At 40.6% G+C, this 25965-nt stretch overlaps 1 protein-coding gene across 1 annotated transcript in view; it reads left to right on the top strand.

Moving 5' to 3' along the window:
• Positions 1 to 22065: 22065 nt before the first annotated feature.
• Dhx40 (DEAH-box helicase 40) overlaps positions 22066 to 25965 on the top strand; it is a 48431-nt gene continuing 44531 nt past the window's right edge. Inside the window, exons 1-3 of the mRNA XM_004643037.1 lie at positions 22066 to 22308; positions 23125 to 23292; positions 25343 to 25488. Coding sequence (XP_004643094.1) covers positions 22197 to 22308; positions 23125 to 23292; positions 25343 to 25488 — 426 coding nt within the window. The 5' untranslated portion in view covers positions 22066 to 22196. The remainder of the gene's footprint in view (positions 22309 to 23124; positions 23293 to 25342; positions 25489 to 25965) is intronic.

Here is a 25965-nt window from a genome sequence, read left to right as displayed (position 1 = left end):
TGCATCTCATATCCATTTAATATGGATTATGCTTTGAGAGCAAAGCCTAAGTATTTTCAGCATTATACTGCTTGAAATATCCAGCACAGTTTGTCACAGAGCAAGCAAATAATCATTTGCTGAATTAAATTTGTTTTATTATCATAGGTACTTTTTAGAAAAATACATTTGACTCTTCAGAATTTCCAAATCACAAATGTTTAGCTAAGCCTCTTCTAAACTATATTTTTGCATGTATTGACTTAAAAATAAAATAACTGAGCTCAGACTAAGTTAACCCTCCGAGTTCATTGTATAATGAATAGAAATAGAAAATTTTACTTAGCATTACTTGTTAGTGCAAGAATTTTATTTTATTTATTTATTTATTTTTCAGTACTGGGAATTGAATTCAGGACCTTGCACTTGCCAGGCAAGCACTTATTCTACTGAGCTATCTCCTTGGCCCTAAGAATTTTAAAAAAAAACACTGGTTGGGGGCTGGGGAAATGGCTCAGTGGAATAAGCGCTTGCCTGGCAAGCACAAGAGCCTGTGTTCAATCCCTGGTTCCGCCAAAAAAAAAAAAAAAAAAAGAAAGAAATAAAAGAACACTGGTGTGGTGGCACATTTTTGTAATCCCAGCCCTTAGGAGGCTGAAGCAGGAGAATTGGTGAGAGTTCGAGGCCAGCCTCGGCCACATAGTGAGATCCTGTCTCAAAAAAAGAAAAAAATAATTTTTTTTAAAGAACATAAATCACCCAGTACAGGACCAGACACATGGTAGTATTACTATATTGTTGGTTATAATTCCAATCAGAAATACTGTAGGCATTCTCAAGTTTGATCTTCTGCTAGGTTATATATTCATGTAGAGAATGTGTGACAGCAGGGCGTGGTGAATGCATCTGTAATCTCAGCACTCTGAAACAGGATGTTGCTGCAAGTTTGAGGCCAGCTTGAGCTACAAAGTGAGCTAAAGGCCAGCCTGAACTGCATAGTGAGACCTTGTCTCAGAAAAAGGGCCAGAGACATAGCCCAGCGGCACAGCACCTGCCTGCCAAGTGCAAGGTCCTGAGTTTGATTCCCCGTAAGGCCCCGCCCCCCCAAAGAACATGTGCCAGTGTTGTTCTCAGTTATTTCCTATAAAGTTACCAAGATATCATCACACCATCTTTAACTGGCATTATTGAGGTATCATTTGCATGTATTAAAATCCACCAGTTTTCAGTGTATAATTTTTGACAGGTACGTACTGTAACTACCTCTCAATCAATATGCAAAATATTTTCATTGGTGCAAAAAGTTTTCTATGCTTTTTGAAGTCAGTTCTCTTCTTCCACTCAGCCTCTGGCAACCACTGATTTGTTTGTTTGCCAAAGCTACTTTTTATTATAAAATTCTTTATGAGAACTTTCTGTTTGGAAGTCCTTGGGCTAGATAGTTCAGGGGATACAAAGATAAGTCAGACTCAGTTTATGTCCCTAAAAAGCTAACAATCTGGTCTAGTTTTATATAAATTTGAGATTACTTCGTCTACACATAATGCAGAACAGAGTTTCTGGAGACTAAGGAAAGAGAAATACAGCAAATGCTTCTTGAACTTTGAGAACATAGAACAAAGCACTTCGTGAAAACCACTGATCGTGATTTCTTTCTAAAGGTACAAATGTATGATCACAGGATGTTCCAGATAATGTTTTAAAAATAAACTCTTTTTAAAATTAAGTAACATACAAGGCGGGGGGAGGAATGCTGAAATTATAAATGCAGCTTGATTTTCCAGGTCGTTTAATGTCAACCTAGATTAGCTCCCCGATCAATACAATAAAAAGACAACATCCTGATGCCTTTTTGGTTTAGAGAGAATAATTCCATCACTGGAAGAGAGCAAGAGATGAGAGAACAATGCTGTGCTGGGCTCAAAAAGAATGGCGGGGGTAAGTCACAAGAAAATGGAGGGCACATTAAAATTCATGAGGAAGTGCCAGTCAAGTTCCATGAATAACAAAGCGATTATTATGCAAGATCAGGTTTTCTTTCATCGTTACAGAAAGACAAAAAATCATTATCGTGATCTGCCATGTGTTTTTCCTTTGTTATTAGATGCTGGGACAGGCCTATTAAACGTTCTTTGTCACCCAGGGAAGTGGTCACAGTGGTAATGATGGTCATGACGCATGCATGTGGCTTTGTGTGGTGCTAATTGTAAGTACATTTAGAGCAGAGGAAAGGAACAAATTAAAAAGAGGGTGGAATGGCAGGGCAGGCATTTTATTATGATTACAAAGAGCTGAATCTTTTCTCAATCTTACTGTCTCTTGCTTCACGCCTTACATCTGCCATTTCCACTAGACAAAGCTGGTATTGTGTTTGAAACCTTAATCAATAACTGTGGAGACTACAGTTAATTTTAAAAGGATAATACACACAAAATAAGGAAAAGTATTAGCACCCAGGAGAAAAAACAGAATCTGGAACAATAACCTTATAAAAATCTGCATGGTAGGGGTCAAAATTTTACCCAAATTATAATTGTAATATGTGAAATAATTATTTTTAAAAAAATTTTCTGTGATGGGTATAATTTTCCTTAAAATTAAGCTTCTATCTTGTTCCATGGTGAGGGATAATAAAACCCTACCCAAACTTTAAACTCAACAATTTCAGATAGCAATCTCTTCTCGTTTAAATAAATAATTGCTTCTGAATATTTCATTTTCTTTAGGTTTACTACAAAGCCTTTTATATTTCTTCCTTTTTATGCCTACCCTCATTCACAAATGATGTCTAGTTGTATTATTACAGGCAGCTAAGTTAGACAGACATTAATAGGCAGTCAGACAGGGACTTCCTCGAGAAGTCAGTACAAGAGATGAGAACACATCACAACTGTGACCAGAGGCACATTTGAAGAAGTCTAGGCCTCCAAATAAAAGTCACAAAGACCAAACTTGCATACTTCCCGAAGGGATGAATGGAAATTAAAGATACCACCCAGTTCATATGTGTGGCAGACACTTAAATGGGTGACCTGAAGAACGCCTGGACTGGATCTCCCCCAAGTGTTCCTGTTTGAGAAGTCATATGTAAGTCAAGATGAATAATGTCAGCTCTGTGCACTTGCTAGGTACCCTGCTTTCCTCCTGGATCAATATTAGCAACAGAGCTATATTTACAGGTTAATTATAGTTTGATCCACATTTTAACTTTGCTGCATAAATTACCCCTGACAAAGGGCCTTTGTGGAAACCCACTTGGGACCCCTCCTGTCCTTTAGGATCTATTCTTATTCCTCAATAAATCTTTCCTGCTTTTACCTTCCTTTATGCTTTGGAATTCATTCTTCGATTTCAGAGAACATGCACTTGGTACATCTGGCATCTAGCTGGTTGGGAGTTATATTTTTCCTATATCAGTATTGAAGGATTTGCTACCTCCCAGTAGCAAGAGGAGGAACCTCAGAACACTCCGACCTTAAGATCAAATTTGTCTCTACAGTAGAGGGCTGTGTCTGTGGCTCATTGACCCATTGAGCTCCCTTTCCTGCTTTTGAACAGAGGACTGAACCCAGGGCTTTTGTATTGAGCTGTGCCCAGCCCTTTATTTATTTTTTGTTGTTGTGATAAGTTCCATCTAAGTCACTAAGTTGCCCTGGCTGAACTTAAGCTTGCCATTCATCCTTTTTTTAAAAAATATATTTTGTTACAGGGTCTCACTACATAGCTTGGACTCCTGGTGATCCTCCTGTTTTCAGCCTCCCCAGTGCTGGGATTACAGTTGTGTGCCACCACACCTGTACTCTGTGGCTGGCTTAAACCTTCCTGCCAGGGCGGAGCTGGCATGCATGTGGTTGTGGTGCCAGGGACCCAACTGTGGTCCCTGCGCTTCCCTTAGCTTGCCTGAACAGGCACTTCAATCTGCTGATCTATCTCACCAGCCCCCTTGCCATCCTCTTGCCTGTTGGAATTATGGACTTACACCACCATGCCTGGCTTTGGAGACTTCTTTGAAGATGTCACATTTCTTGGCCTCTGGCTGGTATGCTGCTATCATTGCTGGGTCTGCAGTTTGGAGTATCCATAGCCTTTTTCTTTCCACCAGACTCTTACTTTTTTGTGTCCCTTCACCAGGATCCCACATGGCCTGTCACTGCCTTAGGCTCATCCATCCATCCATCCATCCACCCATCCATCCATCCATCCATCCATCCATCCATCCACCCATCCATCCATCCACACACCCATCCATCCATCCATCCATCCATCCCCCATCCACCCATCCACCCATCCACCCACTTTTATCCTTGTGAGGAGACTCTGGACAAAGGAGTGATTGAAAGAAATATGAAAAGGAAGGGACGCTGGGACCAACAGACTCATGGAATGCATGGCTAAGTTTAGAGCAGATCTGCAGGGCAACAGCCAACAGAATTTAAAGTTATTCTCAGAGATGTTTGCTTTGGCCATTGCGTTCCTCCTGACTTCCAATAAGCTTCCTGCCCAGTAAGCTCGCTTAAACTAGGTCGATTTATATTACTTAGCAAATCCTTCTTTTCTTTCCTGTCTCCTGACCAAAACTCCTATACAAATGTTTCAAGTGTTTCTTCTTTTGTATCTTTGTGCTCATGTCCTTGAGTTACCAATTAAGACAGCCACAGAGGTTTCAGTTTGGGGCTGTTTCTCTGAGGCTTTCTTGTGCTGAAGAAACGGGCCCCCTGAGCTTCTCGGTAGTCGGACCAAGTCTTGTCTGGAAGTCATCTTTGGTTCTTTGTGCCACCCCGTCACACATTGACATTGTCCCCCTGAACAATCACAGTATTGGATGGTGGACCATGTCAAATCGAAGCAGGGTCTGAGTCCTTCTATTTTTACTTTTTTCTTTGTGCTTTCCAACACAGGCTTCTTCTGTGGAAGGTTGTCCAGGAGAAGGATGCTCCAGACACAAGGATCTGATTTCTCTTTCCCTTTCTGAGCTGAGTCACCCTCTACCCTTCATGTCCATTTTTCTTTGTGCTGGGGCATACGCTAGATCCTCCCACTACAATACAAGGAGGTTGGTAGTACAAGTTCATCATAATGGTAATCATGTCATGTTTTCTTGTAGTGTCTGAATCTTCTAGGAGTGGTTCCTGATTAGGACAGTTGGTTGCCTGGTAACCGGGATCTGAAATTGAGGAAATATTTGTTCATTCTCCTGAGTATTGCTCCAGTTTCTTTTTGGGGGTAGCATAGTGAAACCCTAATTTTATATGCCATGGTGTTCACAGATTGCAACCATCCAGGAGAGGAAAATGAAATTTGTCACACCTCTATTTTCGGCTACTCATTCTTAAGTCATTTCTGAAGCTGAATTTTAAAATGACCTTTAAAAAGTCCCTATTTGAAGCTTAAGATGGGCCACATTGAAGGAGAATATACTCTAATTTAATACATTATTTCTAGTTCTTCTTTGTGGGGCCCTTTCCTCTCTTCTCTGTCTTCTCAGCTTCGGGTAAAAATGTTCATTCATTCTTCCATTGATGAAAGCCCTACATTGCTTTGAAACTGTGGGTAGTCAGGAAACCAACGACACAGAAATACCAAAGTCCTAAAGGAAGTGTGAAGCTTTTGGACATTTCTATGACTTTAAAAATGCTTAAACATCAGTGAGGGGAGTATTTTGGAGGCATCATAATAAGTATATATATAAGTACAATCTTGGGTGCCAAGGGTCTTCTACCTTCAACCTCTCTGCAGTAAACAGGCATAGAGATAGCCAAGAAGACATGTGGTGCAGTGTATTGCTTTTCCAATAAGCTATTTTTTTTTTGTTTGTTTGTTTTTGTTTTGCGGAACCGGGGATTGAAACTCAGGCCATTGCGCTTGCCAGGGAAGCGCTTATTCCACTGAACCACCTCCCGGGTCCCTCCAATAAGCAATGTTTATGAGTGATAATACAGAGACAATTTTGCAGGCTCTGTCAATATCCTCAGAACCAGGGAGATGTTTATAAATACTTAACTAGTAAGGGCTGGGGAGATAGCTCGGCGGTCTAAGTGCCTACCTGTCAAGTTCAAGGACCCAGGTTGGATCCCCTGTACCATGGTGGTGCATGCCTGTAATCTCAGCGCTGGAGAGGCTGAGACAGGAGGATTACTATGAGTCCAAGCTGCATAGTGAGACCCTTTACCAAATGAATAAATAAATAAATAATTTAAATATTTTAATAAATAAGGAGTAAAAAGAGGATAGATATTGGAAAATAGAAAAAAATTGTTGAAATGAGAAGAACAAGGGAGGGAAAAGGGAGGGGAGGAACGAATGGGATTTTAAAAAGAGAATAGAAGGAAGAAAATTGAAGTAAAGTTTTTATAAGTGGGGAGGGGAATAAGGATTGAAGTGGGGAGGGAAGTGGCAAAAAGGAAGCAAGATATATTATGTACAGATACAAATTTCCTATGATGAATGAGATTAACATTATGGCAAGTATATACTAATAAAAATAAATTGATACTTAATATTTTTCCAGAAGTAAGTTTGCTTATCAAGATTTAGGTGTTTTTTTTTTTTTTTTTTTTTTGAGGCAGGATCTCTCTGTTGTCCACGCTGGTATCAAACTGTGAGTGCCAGTGATCTTCCAACCTCAGCCTTCTGAGTAGCTGAGATTACAAATCTGCTCCATCACGCCTGTCTGCTTTTTCTTTTTTTTTTAAATATTTATTTATTTTTATTTATTACATTTATTTATTGTGTGTGTGTGTGGCCAGCTCAGCCCACCAGGGGGCGGGTCTGGCTGGCATGTGGTGCTGGGGATCGAACCGCGGTCCCTGTGCTTTGCCAAGCTTGTTTCAAGTAGGTGCTTTAGACCACTGAGCCATCTCTCCAGCCCCGCCTGTCTGCTTTTTGGGACTTTAAATGTATAATCAATTCTTCACAACACGTGAAAGTATAAAAATCACATTGCAAACACCTACACGCCCACTAGCCAGTCTTTTTCAATTTTTAAAGAGCAGAATGTATTTATTGAGGGACAGAAGGGAGACCCAAGTGGATTGCCCCTACTAGCCAATCTTCACATGTTGCCATGTTTACGTCAGACTGTTTCAAAAGAAATAAAATGGCCAGTAGAGTGGAAGCAAATGTCCCATCTCATTCTCCTCCCTGCCTATCACATGTTCCCATAACCCAGAAGTTAGTCTAGATTTCACACTTTTTAATATTTATTTATTTACTTATCATTCTCGCTATTTTTTGGAGACAGGATTTCACTACATAGCCCAGGCTGGCCTCTGACGTGTGGGATTATTGGTGTGCACCACCAGGCCCAGCTCATGCCTTTTAAAACTTTTGCCACAAAAGTTTCTGTTTATGAACATTTTTGTGTTTCAGTAGTTAAATATTATCATGCTGTAAGTATACTTTTGTAAGTTGGTGGATATAGTACAATTTCTACTATCTTATTTTGTGTTTTCTATTTATCATACTTTTCCTTTATTTTTATATTAAGACATTTTTCCCTTTTTATGCTTCTTGCTTTCTGTTTATTTTATCTTACTTATTTTGTACAGGGTCCCACTATGCAGCTCAGACTCATAGTGATCCTCCTGTTTTCAGCCTCCCCAGCACTGGGATTACAGGCATGGACCACCACACCTGAGTTCTGCGACTGGCTCAGCACATCCAGGGGTGGCGCTGGCGCACCATGTGGTGAGGGGGATCAAACCCTGGTCCCTGCATCTGCCTAAGCAGGCACTTAGTCCACTGAGCTACATTGCTGGCCCTTATTTCTTGCTCTCTATTAAGTTATTACTACATGCATTTTGTTTTTCTTGAGACAGGGTCTCACTATGCAATTCAGGCTGGTTCTGAACTCGCTCTGCAGCCCAGATGGCCCTCAATTCTCAGCAATCCTCTGCCTCAGTGTTCTGAGTGCTGGGGTTACAGGGGTACACCACTATGCCTGGATTTATCTTTCTTCCACCTTTACTAGCTTGGAAGTTATATTAAAAAAAAATTAACCATTATTTAGTATGGGATTAAAGAGGAATTCCTCAACAAGAAAAAGTGTCAGTAAATAAAACTTGCTGTTTTCCTATAGGCTTACATAATTTTGAAATATGTCTTTTACTTGGGATTAAACATAGGCTTAACTTTGTGAGGGAGGTAGAGACAGGCTCTTACTCTATAGTTCAGTCTGGCCTTCAACTCACTAGGCAGCCCAGGCTAGTCTTTGGTTTTTCTTTTGTTTTGGTATGGCAAATCAAACTCAGGACCTTGTGCTTGCCGGGCAAAGCTTAAATTTGAAAGTTTGTTTATTTTATTTATGCCTTCCCAAGCTTTTTCTCTAGTGGGAACTTCATGGTTTTCAAGTTTATTTTCTTCACCAATGGTAAAATCAACAAGAACTAATTTGTTGGGTTTTTTTTTTTTCCATTTAGAGGAACAGTATTTCTTTTTATTTATTCATTGCTTTGTCTTAAATATGCACACTCAACTGAATGCAATATATTTACAGTCTTTTTGAACTATGTATTAGAAACTTGGTCCCTCCTGTTCTCCACATCATTACTGAGATTTAGTTTAACATTTCAAAATCCTTCTAAACTTAGAAATACTTATCACTATTGCTTTTCTGATTATTGCTGAAATTGCAACGGCAGGCAGAAACAGCAAAATAGCACCCAGGATTTTGAGGCAGATTTATTTAGGTTGGTGGGCATGGGTCAGGATCATTCCCAAAACCTAGGCCCTGATCCCTGGTGGTCTAGGGCTTATACGGGGTAAGCAAGCAGGAAGTACAGAGGCACATTGGCTTGTCAACTGGGGATTGACAATGTGCGTCATAGTGACGAGTGTTTCTAAGAGACAGGAGCAACTGGCACTGGAACAGGAACTGTTACTTGGGCAACTAAGAAACTGAAGTACACTGGCTGAGGAGACATTTTCTGTTACAAAATAGGTTTTCATTTCCCCCATTAGTATTAGTGTCTCTTAATTTTACAAAATGTAGGGTTTCAGTAAGTGTATTTTGATCCTATTCGCCACCCCCCCCCCCCGCCCCATCGCTCAGCTTGCACTCCCTCGCCTTACCCCTTCCTCATGTCCAGGAATTGTCTCCTTTCTACTTTCATGTTTCCCCCCCAAACCCCTTTTTCTTTCTTGTTAGATTTCACATTCAGCATTAGGGAGAATCTAAGATATTTGTCTTTCTGAACGTGGCTTATTTCACTCTATCTGATAATCTCCAGATCAATCTATTTTCCGGCAAATGACAAAATTTCATTCTTCTTTTTAATTCTGTGATTTTTATTTATTTATCATTTATTTTTGTATTTTTTAGGAAAGGGCCTACAGAGTGTTCAGGGTCTCACTACTAGATCAGACTCATAGTGATCCACCTGTTTACAGCCTCCCATGAGCTGGGATTACAGGCGTGTACCACCATGCCTAGTCTCAATTGCCATTTAACACCCCACTACCTTGGGCAGGGCTGGCATGGCAGGCCTGGGGATTGAACCCTCAGTCTCTGCGCCTGCTTGCAGGTGCTTTAATCCACTGAGCTATTTGGCTGGCCCCAAAATTTCATTCTTCACAATGGGATAATACTCAACTGTGTGTGTCTGCACCATTCTGTTTACACTTTCTCCTGTTGGTGGGCACCTGTCTGGTTTCATAATGTGACCACCATGAATGGTGCTGGGACAAACACAGGTACAGCGATGTCCTTACGCTAGGCTGAGTTTATTTTGTTGTTTTTTTAAAAAACTTAATTTCAACTTGACTGACTTACAAAAATACACTCCTGTTGGTTAATAAAATGCCACTTATCCTATACAATTTCAAACAAAATGTGGTTACATGGTTTAAGATTTTCAAAATGATTTGCAACCTGTTTCATTTTCATCTATCACAAAAGTAGAAAAGATCCTCCATCAAATGCTGCTCAAGAAGGCAACAAAACCTTGACAAATACTTGGTTTGCCTCAGGAAAATAAAAGTATTATGGTGTAAAGTTAATAAAATTGTAGATTTCGTAGATTAGTGTTGAACTTGTAGCACTCAGCTGAACTGAATCAGTGTGGTGCTGGGTGCAGAATGCCCACCTGAGGATTGTGGCTACAGCATACAAGGAGAACTGGAGGGGAAGATGATGCTGTTGAGTCTCCTGGAGAAGCTTGTCACACTAGCGTTCCTGATATGAACTAGGCTGTTCTCATTGTCAAAGGAACTCACACCTTTGCTGCCCCTGAGGATGGCTGTGGTTCTTCTCTCTGGGGAAGATCTGGTCCTGACCTTGAGCATCACTTCCCGGCTCCAGTGCAGTTCCCACGGCTTGCTAGCGCAGATCCTTTAGCCCACTGGTGTAGACTTTCTAATTTCCACACTGACCTTTGGACCCTCCCAGTGCAGACCATGCCTACAGACTTGTGTGAAACATTGTCCTGGCTCTAGGCCTCCAGGTGGACTCATAGAGGACATTTCCACGGGATCCAAGCCATCATCTGGAATCTTTGGATCTCTAGTACACGGACAGATCTCTTGTGCTCTTCTGCATTTGACTTTTTGGGTGAATGTTATAAAGTAATCCTATAAATTTTGTGTCCTGTATTAAATCTATTCCCCTGCAAATAGTGACTACAGCAAATCAGCACAACAAAACATTGTTGTGATGTTTCAATGTCAGTTTCTTCATCACTTCAGGTATATTCCAAGGAGTGGCATATACTGGTGATAGCACTCTGTTTAGAATTTTGAAGAACTTTTCTACTGATTGCCTTAGTGGTTATATTAATTACAGAGTCATCCAGGATGTAAAAGGGTTCCTGCCCACTCCCTTGCATCCTTTCCAGCATTTACTATTTATTATTTTTCTTTTTTTTTATGTGTTAGTACAGGGTCTACTGGGTCTCACTACACAGATCAGACCTGTAGTGCTCCTCCTGATACCAGCCTCCCAAGCGCTGGGATTACAGGTGGGTGCCACCATGCCGAGTCTCAGTCACTGTCTCAGCGTGGCCTGGAGACAGGGCCTGCATGGCTTGAGGATCGAACCTCCATCCCTGTGTCTGCCTAAGCAGGTGCTTTCCATTGAGCTATCTGGTTGGCCCTTATTTTTCATTCCTGATGATAGTTATTCTGACTGGGGTGATTTTTTTTTTTTTTTTTTTTGCGGCACTGGGGATTGAACTCAGGACCCTGCACTTGCTACTGAGCTATCTCTCCACCCCAAACTTTTTTTTGGGGGGTGGGGGGAAGGGTCTACAGGGCGTTCAGGGTCTCAGTACTAAATTGGATTTATAATGATCTGCCTGTTTACAACCTCCAAAGAGCTGGGATTACAGGCGTGCGCCACCACGCCCAGTCTCAATCACACCTCATCATGCCCCGTGGGAAGGCTGGCACGGCAGGCCCGGGGATTGAACCCACTTTCAGGCGCTTTAATATGCTGAGCTATTTGGCCAGCCCTTGGAATCTTTTATTTATTTATTTATTTATTTATTTATTTTATTTATTTATTTTGGCAGAACCAGGGATTGAACTCAGACCCTTGTGCTTGCCAGGGAAGCGCTTATTCCACTGAGCCATCTCCCCAGTCCCAGCCCTTGGAATCTTGATGTAAGTTTGATTTTCATTTCTCTAATGACTAAAGATGTTGAACTTTTTTTTTCATATAGTACTTGTTGATCATTTGTACTTTTTCATGTGCAAATTTTGTTTAATTTCATTTGCCCATTTAATAATTGGATTATTTGATTTTTTTGCTTCATTTTGTTTTGTATTTGAGACAGGGTCTCGCTTTGTAGTTCAGGCTGGTCTCAAACTCATGGCAGTTCTCCTGCCACAGCCTCCCAAGTGCTAAGATTACAGGCGTGTGTCACCGCACCCAGAGGGCTATCTGGTTTTTATTTTCTTGGTGTTAAGTTTTTGGGGGGGCCTTTCGCTATTCTAGATATTCATTACTCCTCTGTTAAAAGGAGTTAAAAGAGTGGCTGGCAGGCAGGTGTGGTGGCCCACATGCCTATAATTCCAGCATGAAGAGGCTGGAGCAGGAGGATCGCCAGGAACTTGAGGCCAACCTGGGCTATGCAGTGGGTTCAAGTCAGCCTGCACTATAGAGCAATACTCTATGTCAAAAAAACAAAACAAAACAAAAACCTAAACAAGGGTTGGGGAGATAGCTCAACAGGTATAAGTGCCTGCCTGGTAAGTACAAGGTACTGAGTTCAATCCCTGGTGCCAAAAAGAAAAGAAAACAAAAAAAAGTAGCTCTCAAATGTTTTCTCTCATTCTGTAAAACGTCTCTTCGTTACTAGTTACTTCCTTTGCTTAAGAAGTTTTTAATTTTATGTAGTTTCATTTGTTGATTCTTGTTGTCATTCTCTGCACCATTGGAGTCCTATTTAGGAAGTCCTTCACTGCGTCTAGGGCATCAAATGTTTCCCCTATGTCTTTTTCCCCCTATGTTTTCTTTTAGCAGTTTCAAACTTTATTGTTTTTAATAGTCAATATTAATATACATATTTAACTAGTACTTTCTGCTAACTTTTATGCCAATCTTTTCTTTTTTCTTGATCTCAATTTCATGTATCTTTTTTATTATAATTTTCTTTTATTTAATTTCCCATACTTGTAGTATACATTAGAGGGTTTTTTTTGTTTTGTTTTGTTTTGTCTTATCTTTTTGAGATGTTCATTGTGCAGTTCAGGCTGGCCTTGAACTCACTTTATAGCCCAGGCTGGCCTCAAACTCACAGTGATTCTCCTGCCACTGCTGCCTAAGTGTTAAGATTACAGGAGTGCACTGACACACCCCACTTAAAGCAATTTTTAAAGCAATCCTTTGTTTCTATAAACATATTTTAGTATTTTTCTGAAGGTGTCTTGATATAGCTCGTATTTGCGTAATAGTGTGAGAACAGATTTTTTTAGTTGTTTCACTTTTACAAGGTGGAGATGCCTAGTATTCTATTGTCTTTTCTTCCTTATTTAAAAATATTTATTTCTTTATTTGGCACAATGTCTCACTACACAGCTTGGACTTGTAGTGTTCCTCCTGACTCAGCCTCCCCGGTGCTGTGATTACAGGCATGTGCCACCAGGCCCAGTTTCAGAGTGTCAGCATGGCATGCGGTACTGGGAATTGAAGCCAGGTCCTTGCACTTACCAGGCAGGTGCTTAGACCGCTGAGCTGTCTCCCCAACCCTTTCTTCCTTATTTCTATTGATGAGAAATCTGCTAATCATGTGTTATTATTCCTTCGTAGATTTTTTAAAAATCCTGGTGCATTTAAGATCTTTTCATTCTCACCTGTGCTTTTCTAGTTTAGTTGTACATGATTTAAAAAGTTTCCTCTCTGGGGCCCATTTATTACTCAACTACTGCTTCTAGATATACATTGGTTCTTTTTATTTTTTCCTCCACAATTGTCATAATGCTTAACTTTTCTCTTCCTTTTTTTTTTTCTTTTTTGTTTTATTGTTTTGGTTGGTGCTAAGGATTGAACCCACGGCCTTGCACACACTAAGTAAGTGCTCTGCCCCTGGGGCACATCCTCTACCCAACTCTTGGCTTCTTTTCATATCTTCAAACCTATAAACTACATTCAGGGTGATTTTCTCAGGTCTGTCTTCTACTTACTATTTTCTACTTATTCATTTAAACTGTCTATTGATGTTTTAATTTGGCTAAATTTTTTAAAAACGTAAAAAAAAAAAAATTTTTTTTTTTTACTTAATGCCAGGTCTACAGGTCTCACTACACAGATTGGACTTGAGAGATTCTCCTGTTTTTAGCCTCCCAAGAGCTGGGATTATTGGGGCCAGGAAGATGGCTCAGTGAGATAAACGCTTCTCTGGCAAGCACAAGGGGCTGAGTTCAATCCCCGGTTCTGAAAAAAAAAAAAAAAAGCTGGGATTACAGGTGCACACCACCACATCTAGTATCAGTCGCTGTCTCAGTGCGTCCTGGTGGCAAGAGTGGGTATGGCAGGTCAGGGGATTGAACCCCGTTCCCTGCATCTGCCTAAATAGGCGCTTTAATCCCTTGAGCTATCCGGCTGGCCCTTAGCTAAATTTTGAAGATTAATATTACTTATATTCTTTTTGCAGACCTGCCTATGTTTGCAATATTCTGTTTCAAGTTGGTTTCTATTCTTCTTCTTTTTTATATGTAAGTTTGTTTTTGAGACAGGGTCTTGCTGTGTAGCTCAGGCTGACCTTGAACTTGCTATGTAGCCTAGTCTGGGCTTGATCTTCTGATGATCCTCCTGCCTCAGTCTCCCGAGTGCTGGGATTGCAGGTGTGCACCGCCATATCCAGCTCCACTCTTTCACATGTTTAGTAATGTGAAACACTCTTATGGATCTTTCAGATTTTCTTATTATTTATAGTTTGTAAAACTACAATGTTGTGTGTTTCCTGATCTTTCTCTCTCTCATGATCATTTATTTCTTTGTGTGATACAGTATATAGTATTGTGAGCTCCTGTTTCACTTTGAGTTTAGGTCAAGTTCACTCTGCGGGAATTTCCTTGCACCCTGACATCTCTTTGTAGGAGGCTATCTCCGCAGAATCTCTTAGCCTTTTCTTGTGAACTTGAATTTTGTTTTTGTTTCTGGCATCTGGGGGATGACCCTTTATTTCTTTTCTTTCTTTCCTTCCTTCCTTCTTTCCTTCTGTCCTTTCTTCCTTTCTTTCTGAATTTTTTTCTTGTTGCACATGTAATTTGATTTTTTAATTTTTGGTGGTATTGAGGGTTAAAGCTAGGGCCTCACAACTGAAGGCAAGTGTTTTTCCTACTAAGCTACATCACCAGATCCTTTTTTATTTTATTTTATTTTATTTTTTTTCCTGCCTCAGGTTTATTTGTACAAAGAGCACAGGAGGACACCAGCCCCCCACAGATGGCACCCCAGTCCTTCTGTTTTTACATCAGCAGTAAGAGGCTTTCACTGTGGAGTCTTCACAGGGGCCTGAGCACCTTTGGGAGCCTGGGCTGGAGCAGAAGCTGGAGCCTGGGCCTTGGCTGGAGCAGAAGCTGGAGCCTCAGCCTTGGCTGGAGCCTGGGCCTTTGGCCGGCAGGCCCTGCGACCCTTGGCAATGCGGGCACGGATACGCTTCCCAAGCTTGGGGTGGGCAATATAGGCAAGTCGAGCAAGCCTGCGGTTTACTCCCTTTGGAATGATCTTGGGCTTGACCTCCTTGGGCTTGACGAGGGCCTTGATAGCCTCGGCGCGTGCACTCATGGCCTTGGCATTGTTTGCTTGCATCTTCTTGAAGCCCTTCTTGTTGTGCTTCTTGGCAAAACGCATGTTTCTAAGGAACTTGGGATCCACCCCCTTCAGAGATTCGTATCTTTGTGACCGAGGTTTCTTGATGCCATTTCTGTGCCATTTTCGGGACTGGTTGTGCGTGGTGTGGTTCTTGGACTTGGCCATAAGTGCACTGTAAACCACGGCGACCAAGCGCCTGGAACCGGAAGATGAAAAGCTTTTATTTTATTTTGACACAAAGTTTTGCTAAGTTGTCTAGGCTGGCCTTGAACTTGCTATCTTCCTACCTTTGTCTTTTGTGTAGCTAGGATTGTAAGTCATGTGCCACTGTGTACAGTTTCTTATGTTTCATTAAACATATCACTGTTCTGTTTTTTTTGTTTTTTTGTTTTGTTTGTTTCTGTTTTTGATCTTGGGGATTAAACTCAAGACCTTCTGCTTTCCCGGCAGGACTTATGCCTCTGAGCTATCTCCCTAATCCATATTACTGTTTTAGTTTCAGCAAGCAAGATAGGACCATCTAGGTAATCATCCATCCATCGATCTATCCATCCATCCATCCATCCATCCATCCATCCATCCATCCATCCATTGTGGTACTAGGGATTGAAACTAGCCTTTGCACTGAGTTACATTCCAGACATATTATTTAATTTTCATTTTGCACAGGGTCAAGTTCTAGACTAGGCTAGCGATCTTCCTACCTCAGCCTCCCAGAGTCTGGGGATACAAGCACGTACCACCAAGACTGTTCTTTTAATATTGGTGCATGAGCCCAGGAGTTCGTACATTCTGGGCATGCAAACACTCTACCACTAACCTACATCCCAGTCCTTGACAGATTTTTTTAAAAAAACTATTCCTTTTCACTCCTAGGTATTTATTCAAGGGAAGTGAAAATGTATGGCTTATTCAGAAGCCCCTATCTCAATGTTTATAGTAACTTTATGCATAACCACCAAAATCTGGAAGCCACACAAATGTCTCTCAACTAATGAATTGATAAATAAACTGTGGTACCTCTATATACTGAAATACTACTCAACAGAATGAATTAAGCTATCAGTCATACTAAAACATGGATGAACCTCAAAGCAGTTATTCAGAGTAAAAAAATAAAAGTTAGACCTCAAAAAGCACACATTCAATTTATGTATCCCATTCATAGAATGTCTGGGAGAGGCTGACTATCCAGATAGTAAGTAAATTAGTTGATGTCAGGGCCTGGAGGGAGGGAATGGATCAGCCACAGAGAGGAATAAGGAAATTTGTGAGAATCATGGAAGAGTTTTCCATCTTAATTAGGGCGATAGCTGCATAGTTTGGTGCACTTGTCCAAGCTCATAAAACTGTACACTAAAGTGGAACCATCTGGAAATTGTGTCTCAATACATTTGAATACCTCTAGAAGACTCTCCACAATGTTTATCACTGATTTTAATGGTAACACACGCATAAAGTCCTTTTATCACTTATAAAATTATAGCTCAGAAATCAATAAGGACAGTGAAAGTAGATGTTAAAATGAAAAACTGCTGCTATACAAAACCTACGTGCCTTAAGAAATACAAAATGTGTGTAATGTGCAAATGATGACCTATGTTTCCTTCTTTGTCCATGAAAGTTTTTCTTTTTCCAGAGAAATAGTACTGTTTCATTTTTCATCAAATAATGTCGATGCTGCAGTTTCTCAAATAAACCCAGCTTGCCACCTTCAGGCAACTGAAAGATTTACAGAGACCATAGCTAGAGTTAGAATATTAATTTTGCATGTGTCTCATTCTTAGCTCTGTGTGGTGGTGCACACCTGCACCCCCAGCACTTGGGAAGCTAAGGCAGGAGGATTGGTGTGAGTTCAAAACTACAAAGTGAGTTCAAGGCCAGCCTGAGCTGCACAGTGAAACCCTGTCTCAAAAATATGAAAAAAAGAAAAAGAAAAAAAAAGGGAGGGGGGAGTAATGAAACGGTCATGATTTACTAGTGAGATAGTTAAAGGGAAAGGAGGGCCGGCCAGATAGATCAGCGGATTAAAGCGGCTGCTTAGGCAGATGCAGGGTTGGCGGGTTTGGTCCCCAGCCCTGGAACGCGCTGAGATGGCAGTTGAGACTGGGTGTGGTGGCGCGTGCCTGTAATCCAGTACTTGGGAGACTGAAAAACAGGAGGATCACTATGAGTCTGATCTGTGTGAGACCCTGTACTAAATACATTTAAAAAATAAATAAATACATAAAAAAATCAATATTAAAAAAAGGGAAGGGAGGGGCTGGGGAGATGGCTCAATGGAATAAGCACTTCCCTGGCAAGCGCAAGGGCCTGAGCTCAATCCCCAGTTCCGCTAAAAAAAAAAAGGGAAGGGAAACAATTAGATTCATGTTTCAGGGTATAAGTTTGCCATAAGTACAATCTTAAAATAGTGATCTTATCTAAAAATTCATTCTCTTTCTGTCCTTTATCATTCCTGAAGATGTAAATTTATTAATTGTCCTTTAACAATGCTGATGTTTCAGTTCTCTTCGGTGCATCTTTGAAGCATACCCCAATAATTTAATTGACCCCATCTTTTCTTAATATAAACTTTTTTTTTTTTTTTTTTGGTTTGAATGCCTTCAGGGCAGGTTTGGCTGGCTTGAGTTGTGGGGATCGAACCACAGCAACCTGAGCCTGACTGCTTTGTTGAAGCAGCCACTTAAAGAACTGAGCTAAGGGGCAGGCCCCCTCTTAAAATAAACTTAATATAAAGATACTTTGCAGCAGCAGCAGCAGCATCTTTTCCCAGCTGTGCTTTCCTCTCCCTTCATTTACCTTCACTGGTTCTAAGCAGACATCTCTAAATTCATGAAGTACAGTCTCAGTTTGCTCTCTTTCTGTGTAAGTACAATCTGGGTTCTGTCAGCTTCTCCTTATGGAAACAGCTCTTGTTATGGTCAAATTCATGAGTTAAAAATCCATGAACTTCGAAACTATTGTACACTCTTTGTTCTTAGGTATCTACACATTGCTTCTCTAGTGTTGTGTAGTTTTCTTGATTTTACTGTGCTACTATCATTGATAATTTTCTTTCTTTCTTTCTTTCTTTCTTTTTTTGTATTTTAGGAAAGGGTCTACAGGGTGTTCAGGGTCTCATTACTAGATTGGACTCATAGTGATCTGCCTGTTTACAGCCTCCCTAGAGCTGGGATTACAGGTGCACACCACCTCATCCAGTCTCAATTGCCCTCTCAGCACGCCCTGGCACATCAGGCCCGGGGATCGAACTCCTGGCTCCTGCGCCTGCTTGCAGGTGCTTTAATCCGCTGAGCTATTTGGCCAGCCCTTATTGATAACTTTTCTGCTCTCTATATTGTTTTTAACCCTTACAGAAGTGGCCTTATACCTCACTTTCTTTCATGAGGATGAATATTATTCTTTTTAGTTTTTATAGATCTTTAACCTTGAGCCCCTTTTATTTTACGAATGCTTAGAAACAGATTTTCTTGGATTCAAGGACATTATGAGGCTGCTCATGAAACAGCACCGTGCAATCCACACTTCTTACACTTTTTTTGTACTGGGAATCAAACTCATGCTTGCCAGTTTTACACGTCTTTAAACATCACTTCTTTCAGATTTCTCTTGTAATTCCAAGATAACAAAAACTATGACTGTAATCCCAGCACTCAGGTGGTTGAGGCAGGTGAATCTCTGTGAGTTCAAGGCTGACTTGGGCTACATAGTGAGTTCAAGGTCAGCCTGAACTACACAGGGAGGGAACAAATAAACAAAACACTAGATTCAGTGTTATTAGGAACACTGCCCTTTCTTCACAAATCAACCCATGTGTTTTCTATTTTTAGTCTCTGTCTTGTTTGCCATTATAATTTGTAGGATCACTGGGCAGGAAACAATTGTTAATCTTTCAATTTGGAACAGCCCTATGCAGATAGTTATTAATGGTCACATGTTTTAAATGTCCTTGGTTATAAAAAGAACCATGTTAAACACCATTTGAGATACACACTTTTATTTTCCTTTATTTCTAGGTTACAGGATGTTCTTGATAGATGATTGTCTTATAAGAATGGAGTCATTTGGCTGGGGATATAGCTCAGCAGCATAGAGCTTGGCTGGCAAGTGCAAGGTCCTCAGTTCAAATCCTGATGCCAAAGGGGAGGGGAGAGAAAGAGAGAGAGAGAGAGAGAGAGAGAGAGAGAGAGAGAGAGAGAGAGAGAGAGAGAGAGAGAGAGATTCGTTCTATGAGTTATTGTTTTGTTGCCATGGGCAAGTTTCTAGGACTTGTTTTTCTTGTGTGAAAATTAGAGATAGTAATAAAATACCTCTAAGATTTTATGAGGAATAAAGGAAATGATTTACACATTTGACTACTATTTAGCAAATGGAAATCATCATTGGTCTGAAATAATTCTGCTGTTATCTGAGAAAGTTATCTTACTATGTTATTGGTATAGCTGGTCCAGTTTTGTAATACTGAGGCCATCAATACCTTCCTTGCCTCTAAAGCAAGTATATTGTTGGTTTTTTCCCCCTGATTTGTAATATTTTTAATTATTAACACAATTCAGAAGTTTGGGAGTTACCCATAACAGATGGGAGAAATCTAACATATTCTCTTATTACCACATCTATATCCCTCAGTACTCAGGATGTTAGAAATTTGTACTTGATGGCCAGCCAAATAGCTCAGCAGATTAAAGCGCCTGCAAGCAGGTGCAGGGGCCAGAGGTTGGATCCCCGGGGCGTGCTGAGAGGGCAATTGAGACTGGGGGGCGGTGCGGGCCTGTAATCCCAGCTCCTGGGAGGCTGTAAACTGGAGGATCACTATGAGTCTGATCTAGTAGTGAGACCCTGAACACCCTGTAGACCCTTCCCTTAAAAAATACAGAAAAAAAAGAAGAAATTTGTACTTTAGTATCATTCAAAATCTGGTCAAATTATATTTTAGGAGTTGTTTGTAAGTCACATTTGAAAGGAACTGGCGTGGTACACTGTAAGTCACAGCAAAGGCCTGGAGTAGTCCATCATTTATAGGGTATCTCTGAAGTCTGGTAAGAAAGTAGGGACATCAAGTTGATGATGAGGTAACCTTTTTTTTTTTTGTGGTACCAGGGATTGAACTCAGGACCCTGCACTTGCCAGGCAGGAGGTTATTCTACTGAGCCATCTCCCTGGCCCAGAGGCAACAATTTTGAATTGCCTTCATTGGTACTTCAGTTTTGCTTAACTTTGAATTCCAAGAGCAGGAACAATTGAAAAGTCTGGGGAACAGTCTTTTCTTTGTGTTGATGTAAGTACAGTTCACAACATTTATAAAACTGTCAAGATCTGTAACGGAAACGCCACCAAGTATGGATTTTTTTGAAGTTACTCAACTTTTCATTTATTGTGGTTCCCAAGGAATGTACATCTACTAAAAACAAACTTAGTTCCTAAGGAGATCAATTATCCTTCTATGCAGAAAACTCAACAAATACTGATTGCACACTATGAGTTAGTTTTCTGGGTATACAGTGGGGTTTTGAGGTTCTATGTCTACCATTTCTTTTTGCTTTTTGTAGTGGTGGAGGTTGAACCCAAGGCCTTGGATATGCGAGATTTCTGGTGCTTGTGGGTCTTTACTCTCTTCAACAGAGGGTAAACATGTAGATAAATTATAATGTAAGGTTCCAAGAAGGGAATGAAACAGCATCGGGGCCCTAGGTTTTGGAAACTACAGAACTCGGAAGTTTGGTTTTGGTAATTCAATAGCTGTGTATCTGGCACATTTTTGGAAGGAGACTGAATTGCAGAAGGTGACCGCAGGATGGCTCCAGCTCCTTCATACCATTTTAAGGTAGAAGAGGCTCCAGTGACCCCTCTTGCAATGGAAAAGGGTATAGTTGAGCCCTGTGGTAACCAAAATTAAAAAACAGAGAGGGCCCTCAGTAGTGTCCCAAATTTTCTGATCAAGGAGATTATGGGGCCAAAGAGGAAAGTGATCGATGATGTAAAATGTGCCTAAGGAGAGTCACATGGAGAGAAAACATTCTCTCAGACTTTCACAGAAAGCACATTGGCCAAGCAATGGCCGTGACTCATCCACATGGCTGACACTGACAAAGGTTCTACAATCTGAGGTACAGGATGTCAGGATAAATCCTGAGGGGATTTCACTGATCTTATCAGATCCAAACGCTACAACTCTTGTTGCATAGGTCTTCTTTTATCTTAGTCTTAACCATCCAGCAGAAAAGTATAAAAACGAAATATAAGAAGTAAAGCAATGCTGTTATGTTGAGCTGTAGGGGACTCAGGTCAACAATTTCTGACACTGCCAGTGAAGCAGAAGACCCAAGACTATTATGGGCTACTGGACTCTTTTAGAATATTTTGCTCAGTTAACACACCTGCAATATTCAAATGATGGAGCTAAAAAAAAAAAGGGGGATACAGATGAATGTCCATTTTCTATCTGTGTATTCAAAATGGTTAGGATGGATATATAGTTACATTCTTTTAATGAATAGAGGGATTTGTTCTAATAGTGTTTGTAAATAGGATATCATGTCTGCATCTTGTACAGCAAATAACCACTAGGAAGAGAGTATGCAATGTGTTAATTATTGAAACTGTCCTACCAATTTGATTTGAAACAGTCTCATTGCTATATGTCTCTCATTAAAATTATGGAAACAAACAAACAAACAAACAAACAGAGAGGCCCTTTGGGGGCCTAGAAAGGCTTCGAGGCCCGAGGCAGACTGCACGTGGCAGTTGGCGGGAAATCCCGTGGGCGGGGCTTCGGCTCACGTTTGGCGGGCGGGGCCGGCCGCTCACTGGCCCCATCTTGCTCCGGCCAGCTCCTCCCCCTCCCCTTGCTCCAAGTCGCACACGCGGAAGTAAACACCTTGACGTCATCAGGACGCGTCTTCGTCTTTCCCCTCCCATCTCTCCAGATCCGTGGACGTGCTCACCTCCGCTCGGGGCCAGGTCTATGTCCCGATTTCCCGCCGTCGCGGGCAGGGCGCCAAGGCGGCAGGAGGAGGGTGACCGGTCAAGAGAGCTCCAGGAAGATCGGCCTTCGGCTGTTTCCATCGCTGATAGAGGTGCGGTCCGTGGGACGCTACAGAAACCAGCGGGAGTTGGGGCAAGGGGTTTGGGGGAGAATAAAAGTACGCTTTCGGCAGGCAGAGTAACAGGGGGAAGATGCTGCGCCTTTCTCCTGGCTCTCCAGTAATGAAGCAAACTTTGTATCCAGTGAGCACTTTGGCTTAGAGAGGGGCAATCCCAAACCCAAGTTAGATGAAAACCTTGCTGCGAGCAAAAAAGTGAACCCCAATGTCGAAATGCGTTCTGTTATTAAACAGGCTCATAAAGCCTTTGTTCTCTACCCATTCATCCCCCCCCCCCTTCTTTGGGCCGCCAGCCTGCCTTTGGGTATGGTATGAAGGGAGCCAGTTTCCAGGAGCCAGTTTCCATGGTTACCCACCACTTGGCCTTCTGGGATATCAGTCACTCTGAACAAGGACCTAACTTGAACCATGAATCAAAGGCAAACACAGGTGGCTTCTAATTCAACTCAGAGTTTTCTATTGTGTTCCAGTTTTCAGTCTATTGTTTATAAAATTGGGGTTTGTGCTTCGCTGTAGGTATGCACGCATATTCATTGCCTTATGCTAGAACTGCTTCACCAAGTATTGTACTTTGTTATTGCTGTAAGCAATGCTGAAGTTGTTAGATTTCAATGAGAAGTCAGTCTCTTTGTAAACCTTTACTTATAAATTGTACATAGGTGATTTAACTGAAAAAGTCACATCTTAATCCTTTCTAGCCCTGGAATTCTATTGTCTTCAGCAGTGAGACATTGTCACAGATGTCTTTACAGGTCTTTTAATTGCACAATTGTGTTTCTGTTATTACAGAAGAGAAAGGATGCACATCACAGGAGGGAGGAACTACTCCAACTTTTCCTATTCAGAAGCAAAGAAAAAAGCTTATTCAAGCTGTGAGGGACAATTCATTCCTTATTGTTACTGGAAATACAGGAAGTGGCAAAACAACTCAACTCCCAAAATATTTATACGAAGCAGGTAACTTTATTCCAGGATAACATTGGAAGTGTTTGGCCTCATAGGAGTTCTGTGCTGCAAAAAATGCCAATTATTTGTCCCATAGTTCCCCTTCTTGTATACTCCATCTCTTTTGCTTCTTTATCATCTCATTTCCAATACGTAAATTAGTTGGGATGACAGATGTTTCCACTTTTAACGCCACAATCATGATAGAATGATAGGTAGATGTTAATCTTTTCTTACAGAATAAGACAGTTTTGTACTAGACTATTTGGTACTCAAATAATTTTGAGAGGGAAGGGATATGGTGAATGTTGTTAATGTTAGTATGTCTTCATTACCAGGTAAATACTTGCTCCTTGACTCAGCACTAAACTAACAAAGTATCTATAAAGTATCTTTCTTTTCCGTACAACAAAACTTTCTATCATGAACTTGATAAAGTGTAAAATTCTGATTAGTATGATTCACATAAAAGTTAAAATTTTCTCCTTTGCGAAGCTGAAGCAAGAGAATTGCTGTGAGTTTGAGGACAACAGGTACTACATAGAGAGTTCAAGTTCATCCTGGACAATGTAGTGAGATGTTTTCAAAAAAATAAAATATTTTAACTTATATCAGTGTATTCTAATGTATCAAACCTAAGATGGCATCAAGATATAGCAGTGCTTTAAATATAAGTTTTATTTTGTTTTGAGACAAGGTCCAGACTGACCTTGTACTTATTATATAGCCCAGGCTGGCCTCAAACTCAGCAGTCCTCCTGCCTCAGCCTTCTACGTGCTGGGATTACAGGGATGCACCACTATGCCTGGCCATTTATACACTATAGAGCAGAAAAAAGTGCTGTAATTAGGAAGATGCTGTATCTTCAGTTCCAGAGTTTTTGAATGCTGTCATTTGTCTATAAGAATCTAGAGAAACATGGCATATTTGAATCTAGTTTTACTTATATGGCCAAAATGAATTTATTTAGGAAGAATATGCAATTTTGTGAATTCCTACATTTAAAAATTCTTGGTTTAAGCCAGATGTGGTTGTGCCTACCTGTAGTTCCAGATCCTTGGGAGGCTGAGACAGGTAGATTATGTGCGCCTAGAAGTTCAAGGCCTGCCTGAGCAACATAGTGAGACCCTTTTTTTTGAGACTTTGAAAAAAAGAAAATAAAATAGAGAATTCTTGGTGTACTATCTAGACTGAGTGTTTAGGTAGAAGAAAAAAAGCTGGATACTATGATGCATACCTGTAATTCTAGCACTTAGGAGACTAAGGCAGGGGATTGCTGCAAGTTCCAGGCCAACCTTACAGAGTGAAATCTTGTCTCAAAAACAAAACAAAAAAGTCGAGTGTGGAAGTACATGCCTGTAATCTCAGCACTCAGGAGACTGAGGCAGGAAGATCTCTGTGAATTCGAGGTCAGCCTGGGCTACAAAGTGAGTCTGAAGACCAGTCTGAACTGCATGATAAAACCCTCTCAAAAGGATAAAAAGGTAACCCCCCAAAAAGGTAAAAAGGAACCACTGAAACTCTCAAACCTAATTAAAATATAAACATTTGTAATGGCCATCAATATGTATTCTTATTTTTAATACATAAATCCCCAGTTTATGAACAAGTTGTGCTCCAGGAGAATGTAAGTCAGATTTGTAAATCTGATCTAGTGAGTCTTACATACCTTTGACACAAATGTACAACATACAGCATTAAAAAAACTCACATAAGTACAGTAAGTCCCCAACTATACTTTACTACTTTACATTGTACTATATAGTAAGCACACAGCAGCACAGCTGTGACATTGTCCAGCAGACATGTGAGGCACTTCAGCAGTTTCTTTGCACCAGTGAGGTCTGTTGGTATCTGTGAAAGTTTGTGATTTGAATGCCCAAAAGTTGGGGGCTTACTATACTTAAATTTTCTGGGTGGGGAGATTTAGTATGTTGTGATTTTGTAGGGTTTCTTTTGGAAACATCCAGTTGGTTTGTATTAACTGACTGGAAACAATTTAGCTCTAGTAGGAAGAAGCAGCTGCTAACATTGTTGTGTTTCTTGCGTCTGGTTCTAATAGGGTTTTCACAACATGGCATGATTGGTGTGACTCAGCCAAGAAAAGTAGCTGCCATATCAGTTGCCCAGAGGGTTGCCGAAGAAATGAAATGTTCTTTGGGATCCAAAGTAGGATACCAAGTTCGTTTTGATGATTGCAGCTCTAAGGTACGGAAGATTTTTTTTTTTTTTTTTATGGTGCTAGGGGATCACACCCAGGGCTTCCTGCATGCTAGGCAAGCACTCTGCCACTGAACCACATTCCTAGCACCTATACAAAAGGTTTGTTGGCATTGAAGTGTTATAAACGTACAGAAAAAAAATGGAGAAAATTGTGAAAGATTTTTATCTTCAAATACCTATGTATTTTAAAGAAACAAAAGTTTCAGGTCAGTGTTAATTTCTGACTATCCATTGTTAATTCTTTAGTTTTGCAGTATCTGACCTTTCTGTCATTTTCTTCCTCCTTAGTTTATAAGTGACAATTATGTTCATTTTCCTTAGGAGTCTCATTTATAGCATAAATGTTGACAGATTGGTTACCTTTGTATTTTTTTAAAAAGTCTAGTGTAATAACACATAACATAAAAATTGACCATCTTAACCATGTATAATTGTACGTTTCCCTTCTAATAAGTACATTCA

Source organism: Octodon degus, unplaced genomic scaffold (genome assembly GCF_000260255.1).
Source record: "Octodon degus isolate 3935 unplaced genomic scaffold, OctDeg1.0 scaffold00164, whole genome shotgun sequence".
Lineage (NCBI taxonomy): Eukaryota > Metazoa > Chordata > Mammalia > Rodentia > Octodontidae > Octodon > Octodon degus.
This window is presented reverse-complemented; position numbering and strand designations above follow the sequence as displayed.